Source organism: Antrostomus carolinensis, unplaced genomic scaffold, assembly GCF_000700745.2.
Source record: "Antrostomus carolinensis isolate BGI_N321 unplaced genomic scaffold, ASM70074v2 scaffold10380, whole genome shotgun sequence".
NCBI lineage: Eukaryota > Metazoa > Chordata > Aves > Caprimulgiformes > Caprimulgidae > Antrostomus > Antrostomus carolinensis.
In genome coordinates this window covers 854-9364 of record NW_010286434.1, presented here as the reverse complement: position 1 = coordinate 9364, position 8511 = coordinate 854, and the positions used below count along the sequence as shown (strand labels likewise).

General features: G+C 53.2%; 1 protein-coding gene across 2 annotated transcripts in view; it reads left to right on the top strand.

Annotated features, from left to right (window-relative positions):
• The window catches only part of LOC104526141 (gamma-enolase), a 6075-nt gene extending 337 nt beyond the window's left edge, over positions 1-5738 (top strand). The window contains exons 2-11 of one of the 2 annotated variants that reach the window (XM_010169550.1): positions 633-728; positions 1015-1073; positions 2112-2181; positions 2330-2463; positions 3121-3343; positions 3804-4001; positions 4127-4328; positions 4529-4637; positions 4765-4823; positions 5144-5738. In XM_010169550.1, the coding sequence (XP_010167852.1) occupies positions 633-728; positions 1015-1073; positions 2112-2181; positions 2330-2463; positions 3121-3343; positions 3804-4001; positions 4127-4328; positions 4529-4637; positions 4765-4823; positions 5144-5213 (1220 nt within the window). In that variant the 3' untranslated portion in view covers positions 5214-5738. The remainder of the gene's footprint in view (positions 1-632; positions 729-1014; positions 1074-2111; positions 2182-2329; positions 2464-3120; positions 3344-3803; positions 4002-4126; positions 4329-4528; positions 4638-4764; positions 4824-5143) is intronic. The other variant, XM_010169622.1, reaches the window with a different exon arrangement.
• The last annotated feature ends 2773 nt before the right edge of the window (positions 5739-8511 follow it).

Here is an 8511-nt window from a genome sequence, read left to right as displayed (position 1 = left end):
CTGTCTATGTGTCCTGAGCCATGCACCTGCTGGTGGCAGGGGTAGAAAGTTTTGTTAACAGAAATATATTTATCCTCCTCTCATATCCCCACAACGCCCTGCTGCAGCTCTGGTTTTGGTCCTGGGACACAGGACAAGTTTGGAAACACATCGATGGCCACGCTGGTGAGGTGGGGGAAGGTTTGTCCCCAAAATCTCTGTGCAGGCATGTACATGCACATGTGTCTCGACTGCAAGAGCTGCATCTGCACAGGGCCCAAAGCTAGGTGGGCTGAGAGGTGAGTGGGCCAGAGCAGGCATCCGACCAGTCTCTTCCTTCTTCACTAAGGCAGAAACCTGGCCCCAGTCTGAGGGACTTTCACCCATCATTCACAGTTCTGGGAATGGTGTGGCTTTCTGGGTGCCTGATACAGGTTTCCCAGTCTGGAAGCTCTGGGTGCATTTATTTCTTACACCCCTGTGCTCCATCTCTGAGAGGTGCTCCACCTCTGAGAAGACCAGTCACGAGTAGCCAGCCAGCAAGACCACCCGTTTGCACAAGCAGTTGCCACATCCTTTCCCAAGAAAGCCGGGCAGAAGCAGATCCTTTTCACCCTCTGCTCATCTCACACCCATGTTTTGCTGTTTCCCAGGCATGTTTCGAGCAGCGGTCCCCAGTGGTGCATCCACTGGTATCTACGAAGCGCTGGAGCTACGAGACAACGACAAGTCACGGTTCCTCGGAAAAGGTGGGGAGATGCCTGCTCTGCACCCCGTCCCAGGGGCTGCCTGTGCGTGGGGCTCTGCCAGAGGGTACTGCTCATCCATGGATGTGACGTGGATGTGTCCCACTCAAGCCCTCAGGGAGACCGCAGAGGCACAGACCTAGCGTAAAGTGATAGACCAGGCCTCGATATTCCCTCACTGTCTCCCTCTCTCAGTCTCTCTCTCAGTCCTCTCCCTGCCTCTCTCTGCTCTCCTCTTTGCCTCACCCTCTTTCTCTCTCTCTCTTTCTCTGTCTCTTCCCTTCTTTAGGGGTCCTGCAGGCCGTGGATCATATCAACAGCACTGTCGCCCCAGCTCTCGTGGGCTCTGTAAGGATTTGTCTTTGTTCTCCCTTGTCCAAAACTTACTCTGGTCCATTTCTGTCCCCTGGTCTCTGTTTCTGCCTCTCTTCATCTCGCTGGGTTAACAGACATAGCAGTGCTCTCTGTGAACCCAGGCACACCCCTCCTGCCCTCCATGCCTCTATGTGTCCACAGCAATCTTTGCTCTGGCCAGGAAGCGTGTATTGCTCCCTGGTCCACCGCAGCACCCATACCACCCCACCAGTCTCCTCGGTACTCCCTGTAGAGCGCTCTCCCTCTTGCAGATGTGCTCCTCCTCAAGCATTGAGTCTCACCCACATGTCTGTGGCTTCCCACCCATTTGTCCCACCCAGCACTCATGGTGTGATGAGTGATGACTGTACCTGTGCGAGGTCCAGCACTGCCCCCCTGGCTCAGCCTTGCAGAGTGGTGGTGTCACATCTGCAGCCTGTTGACACCTGAAGACCTGGAGCCTTCTCTGAGGAGAGCTGAGCTGAAGCCACATGTTACACCCTGTGCAGCCCATGATGGGTCTGGCGGAGAGCCCAGCTCTCTCCACCTCTGAAAAGCACCCAGCCTGGTGGAGGGCTGCCTGTGTTGGGCCTAATCCCGCTCTCCACCTCGCTCCTGGGGGACGGCTCCATACAGAATACACTTGCTTGCTTGGGGTTGAGCATGTACTGTTGTTCTGCCTAGCTTCTGTCTGGCCACAGCATCACAAAGCTCCCTGGAAGCTGCCAAAAGGTTGGATGAGTCCCCAAGGGAGTCCTGTGTCCTCAGGAATGTGTGGCCTTGCCTGGGCTGCTGCTGGTCCCCTCTCCAGCGTGGGTACATCTACACTGTGCTGCAGCAGCAGCATCGTGGTTACCTAACTCAACTATATACCGAAGCACTAATTTCCAGAGCTTTGTGTGTCTTATGTTCCCCCACGAGCTAAAAAGGTCCCTGTACCCCCAGCTTCTCCATCAACACCTCCTTTCTCACACACCACAGCCAACAGCTCTTCTCAGCCTCCCCTTCTCAGGAGCTGTTTCTTTCTTGCAGGGCCTCTCTGTTGTGGATCAAGAGAAGATTGACAATCTGATGCTGGAGATGGATGGCACTGAGAACAAATGTAAGTCATTCCTCTTTTTTTGGCCTGGGAAGTAAAGAGCATTGGAGGCTGCAGGGCTGGAGCTGGGGGCACTGGCAGAGCTGTGGTGGGCACCCGCTGGGCAGGAGGTTGCTGCAGGCAAACTTTGACTCCATGGTTTTGCCCACAGCCAAGTTTGGTGCCAATGCTATCCTGGGAGTTTCGTTGGCTGTGTGCAAGGCGGGAGCTGCAGAGAAGGATGTCCCCCTGTACCGGCACATCGCTGACCTAGCCGGCAACTCTGACCTCATCCTTCCTGTGCCAGTAAGACTCCTCCATCCTTGACATCCATCTTCAGAAACTCCAAAAGAAAGTTCACAGGGTGTGTTGGGAAGTAGAGAAGGAAGGGACGTAGGACTGAAACATCAGCTGAGTGCACTGCACTGGTCAAGGAAGCAAACCAAGACCTGAGACTGGTCAGGTTTCAATACAGAAAACAGGGGCCTGAGGAGGATACGGCAGAGGTTGTGGTGGGGGTTGACTGAGGATCTCGCTCTTAGCACAAGAACCAGGGGGCATCAGGTGAACCTTCCGGGTCAGCACAAGGGCATATGGGTCTTCACACCAGGGGTAGCTGCCCTGTGAAACTCCTTCACAAAGGGTGTTATGGATGCTACAAGCTTCTCTGAGTCAAGGAGAAAGGTCCTGGAAGAGAGATCAACATAGCATTGCCAGTTATCACATACAGATAAGCACATATAGCCTGGGAGATCTCTGAGAGGGAAACAGCTGGGAAAGTCCTCTCCAACCATGTGCTTTGAACTGCTGTTGTAAGGAAGACACCAGGCGGTACGCGCCTTTGGTCTGATGCATTGCAGCCGATGTGTTACGTTCCCCTGTGGGACGTGGCATGAATGGGCCTCCTTTAGGTGGTGCCAAGACCGGTTCCTTCAGCTCTGATTCTCTTACTGACTCTTCCAGGCTTTCAACGTGATCAATGGAGGTTCCCATGCAGGCAACAAACTGGCCATGCAGGAGTTCATGATCCTGCCTGTGGGAGCAGAAAGCTTCCGTGATGCCATGCGCATTGGGGCTGAAGTCTATCACAACCTCAAGAGCGTCATCAAGGAGAAGTATGGCAAAGATGCTACCAATGTGGGTGATGAGGGAGGTTTTGCCCCCAACATCCTGGAAAATAGTGAAGGTGAGAGCCCTGCAGAGATGGTGTAAAGCCCCTGCCTGCAATACCGTGGCTTCCTATACCCAGCTCACAGCATTCCCCAAAGATGGGTTCAAAATATGATGCCTCAGTGTCATTTGACCTCCTGTGTTAGGGAATCGTTTCTAAGCTCCTTCTCGGGGTGGCCTTGATCTGTTCACAGCCTCTCCATACAAACCTTTCATGCCTCTGCACACTTCTCCAAGGCCTTCCCCCAGCTTGTCACTAAGCGGTGGGATTGTATTTTAATTACTCATCATCCCTTTGGACATGGCCTCCACAGCTCTTTGGCATGGTTCTGTTGTGCTCTGGGCTCCCTTCTACCTCTCCCATCACATTGTCATACACTGAGTGACCCTCAGAACCCTCGCAAGGGAGGTTCCCACTGAAGGGCAGAGCTCTCTGCACGGGCTGACTGTCCTGACTGCAACTGTCCTCCTCCCAGCTCTGGAGCTCCTCAAGGAAGCTATCGAGAAGGCGGGCTATACAGACAAGATTGTCATTGGTATGGACGTGGCAGCCTCTGAGTTCTACCGTGATGGCAAATATGACCTGGACTTCAAGTCCCCAGATGACCCAAGCCGCTACATTTCCTCAGATGAGCTGGGTGACCTCTACCAAAGCTTTGTACGTGATTATCCAGGTGAGCTGCTGTGCTTGGCAGGAGGGAATCTGCACTGGCACGTACTTAACAGGTGCATCCCCTCTGTGTTTTTGGGGTGGGAAGGGAGGCAGCTTTGACTCATGTGTCTTCTGTTGTCCCTCCAGTGGTCTCCATCGAGGATCCCTTTGACCAAGATGACTGGGAAGCCTGGGCCAAGTTCACAGCCAATGTGGGGATTCAGATAGTGGGAGATGACCTGACAGTGACAAACCCCAAGCGCATCGAGCGAGCTGTGGAAGAGAAAGCCTGCAACTGCCTGCTGCTCAAAGTCAACCAGATTGGATCCGTCACAGAGGCCATCCAAGCGTGAGTTGAGTCTGCCCCTGCTGCCCTGCGAATGGGTTGGTGATTAACTGCAGCAGGGTATCACCACTGGATGAATAGACTTCTGTCTCCACTGGAGCGCAGGATGCTGAGGGTGGGAGGAGAGCGTGTCTGGATCTCACCCTGCGCAGGTGGTGGTTATAGGAGTGGGAGCTATTGATCACATTTCTCACTCCATGCAGCTGCAAGTTGGCCCAGGAGAACGGCTGGGGTGTGATGGTGAGTCACCGATCTGGGGAGACTGAAGACACCTTCATTGCTGATCTGGTTGTAGGACTGTGCACTGGGCAGGTAGGTGAGACCCAGGCCTGGAAGAAAGCGAAAGGGGTGTGAAGACAGAATCCCCTGCCCCACCATGGGAAACTGGTGAAAGTCCTAACAGTGTCTTACAGTGTTTCTTTTGGGGAATGCTTTACAGATAAAGACGGGTGCTCCCTGCAGGTCTGAACGCCTGGCTAAATACAACCAGCTCATGAGGTAAGGGGCTCCAGGAGAGAAAATAGGGGAGTGATTAATTGGGGTGGGAGAAGCTGAGAGCCCAAGGGTGAATGGGGCTTGTGGGGGAAACATTATGAAGACAAGGTGCAGAGGTGGCAATAGGATCATGGGGAGATCTCTGGAGCAGACTCCTTCCCTCCTCCTTGGTGTGAGGGTGCAGCCCCACAGGCACAGCAGTGGGCAGGCGCTGAGCTCCTCCAGCCCGTGCCAGCATCCTGGCTGATGCACTGCCTCTCCGGTGCCTCCGATGTTCCCTCACAGCAAGGGCCTGACGTCTGCTCTCTCTCTCTCTCCTGCAGGATTGAGGAAGAGCTTGGCGATGAAGCACGCTTTGCCGGACACAACTTTCGCAACCCAAGTGTTCTTTGAACATTGTCCCCAGGGCACAGCCACCCTGCTGCTCTTTCCCACCTCACAGACTCTGAAACCCCTTTCGCTCCACCACTCCCTTTTTTGCTCTTTCTCCCTCCTCCACCACCCGGTTCCCTCTCACCTCAAACCCCCTCGAGTTCAGATGTCCCCGGCTAGATGTACCAAGGTGAAGGATCAGAGAGAGGCCTACACCCTGTCCCTTGCTTTGGGGTCATAAGCATTTCTGGATCTAGGCATTGTGTGTCTCTTGGTTTTTTTGTGCAGGGCCACGTCTGAGCCACTCTGTTCACGTGTTAGACTGCAGGAGCATGCTGCCCGGTGTGTTTCCCTTGTACGCCGAAGCATGTGCAGTGAACGTCTGTGCGTCGGCTGGTGTGTTTGGACACGTGTCGCCCCTGTAGCTGTGTTCGGACGAGTGTCGCCAGTGGCTCACTCTCGTTGTGCATGTGTGTAGGTGTCTGTGTACTGGCCTACAGCATCCTTGTGCCCCAGGCGTGTGTTTGCGCTGAGCCCCGGTGGGACGCGAGTGTCCCCTCGACGCGAGTCCCACCCCGAGTGCTGTGCTGCGCTGCGCTGTGTTGGGCTGTGCTTGCCAGCAGCTTAGTGTTGACGTGCACTGCTGTCCCTCACTGGGTGTGCGTGCGTGTGTGTGTGCTGTCAGTCTCCGGGTCAGCACATAGTACTATGGGGTGATATATTAAAAACACATCCGTATCAAACCCACGCTCTCATTTGCTGCTCGTGACCTTTTTCTCTCTGTTCCCTTCCCTCTTGCTCTCCTTCACTGGCTCCTCTGCTCATAACGTCTGCTTCTCCTTCTGGACAGCCCATGCTCAGCTGAGCAACAGACAAACTACAGATCCCTAAATTCCATTAAAATGTATTTCACACCTGAGCTGCCGGCCTTGGCCTGATGTTTCTCTTCACACACCAGTGTTTGGGAAATGGGGATGTTTTGCCATCAAAGCAGGAGAGGCTCACACAGAAAGTTAACCAAAACAAGCAGAGGGGATTGGCAAGAGGAGGGAAAGGCCCAGGTACCCCCACCTCCTTCCACAGCCTTGTCCCATAGCCAGGCCACTCCGTCAGCCACCCAGCTGGGGAACGCGGAGGGGAAGGCAGGCGGGAGGGTGGGAATTGCCCCGCCATCTCCACCAAACCACATGGCATGAAGATCTGCTGCGCAGGGATTTTAATCATGCCCTCTGCTGATGTAAAGACCTCAGGGTGGGCCACAGGCCAGCTGCCCACTGGACTCAAGTGATGCTAAATTGGAACCGCAAGTCTTTGGGAAAGAAAAAGCTGATCTTCCTCCCCCAAAAGGGGCTTGCAGAGCAGTGAATGGAGGGGTGGATGGGGTGTCAGTCTCTCTCAGTATCGTCTTGTCTCACAGGGTCAATACAGCAGCACTTGGTGAAGTAGCCCATGCTCCAGCTGGTGCCACAGCAGGCTCAGGGACAGCAAGCCCAAGCGCCTACTCACCAGTGTTATAAAGGACAGACTCCAACGAAGGCGGGAGGCTGGCAGGTGCTACTGGGAGAGAATATGACAGAGAATAAATGATAAAACCACCTTACCCACCATTATTGGTTCATGTTAGTAGCCCCCCTATGTACTTGGGCACACTCAGGTCCTGCAAACCTCCTGCCCTACAGAAAGTTTCCAGACCCTCACTTGAGACACACCACATTGTCTTTCATGATAAGCAAGGACAGTAGGGAAAAGACTGAGGCTGCTCAGCAAGTTCCAAGCCCTCTCAACTGTGTCCTCATGCCGAATTTAAAATCAAAAGACAACACTTTAAAACATTGGCATTTCATTGCTGATTCTTTACTAAATAGCACAGAAAAGGGAGTAAGTTCAAGAACAGAAGGCAAAGGCTATGGCGCATGTGCCCAGGACAGAAGAGAGAGCAGCAGGGAGAATGTAGGGGTAGAGGCAGGACTGCTTTCTAGGGGATCACTAGTGAATACAGAACAGAACTTGGTGGTAACCATAGAATCATTTTGGTTGGAAAAGACCTTTAAGATCTTTGAGTTCAACCATAAACCTAACACCAACAAGGCCACCACTAAACCATGTCCCCAAGCACCACATCTACAGGTCTTTTAAATACCTCCAGGGATGGGGCCTCCACCACTGCCCTGGGCAGCCTGTTCCAATGCTTGACAACCCTTCAGGTGAAGAAATTTTTCCTAATATCCAACCTAAACCTTCCCTGGCACAACTTGAGGCCGTTTCCTCTTGTCCTGTTGCTTGCTGCTTGGGAGAAGAGACCAATCCTCACCTCACTACACCCTCCTTTCAGGTAGTTGTAGAGAGCAAGAAGGTCTCCCCCCAGTCTTCTCCAGGCTAGACAACCCCAATTCCCTCATCCGCTCCTCATCAGACTTGTTCTCTGTAACATGCACAGCTCATGTCCCAGCTGCAGGCCATCTCTGGCCCATGCTCCCAGTGAAATCTCCTCCTCAGCCCCTCATACCAGCAGCATAGCTGCAGCGTAAAACTTGTCCCACAGCGGCCTTCTGGGAGCTGTAGTCTGGCTGCAGCTTGGGGAACACTCCACTTCCATGCCAGAGCCCGCCAAGCCACCACACGGCCCCCAGCAGGGAGGGGACAGCGGCCAGCGGTGCCGCACTGGGCCCATGTTGAGTGGTACTGGACTCCCTGGTTTCAGGAAGGAAAGTGCATTTTGGACGCATGCGTGAAGCCGGGGCAGTGAGTTGTTTCTCCCCGTTGTGCACCCAGCTCCTGGTTTCCTTTCTTTTAGAAGCTGTGATTTTGCAAACAGGATGGCTATTGCTAGGCAAGCAGGGTGGGTTTTTGGAAATAAAGTTTCTCAGTTTTCATATGCCCAAGAGCATCCCCCCCCATTTGTCTTTTCTGTGTGTGGTGGTTTCACTTGGCTGGCAATTGGTGACAGCCAAACACAGCCGCTCGCTCACTCTCCCTGCCCCCACAGGGAACAGGGGAGAGAACTGGAGGGGGAAAGGTAAGGAGCCTCGTAGGTTGAGATAAGAACAATTTAATAACTGCAATAAAAGAAAACTTACAATAATAATTATATTAAAATAATAATAATGATAATAACAGTAATAATAGAATATGCAAATGAGTGATACACAGTGCTCATTACCCACTGACCAAGCCAGGCCCATTCTCAGACAATGGTCCTGGAGGAGTGACAATCCTGAAACTGAAACCACAAACCTGGAAAAGCAAGAGCTTGAGTGAAAGCCAGAGAGAGAGAGAAAGAGCCCCCCACAAGAAAGAGCCCCTCATTAATACACTGAAC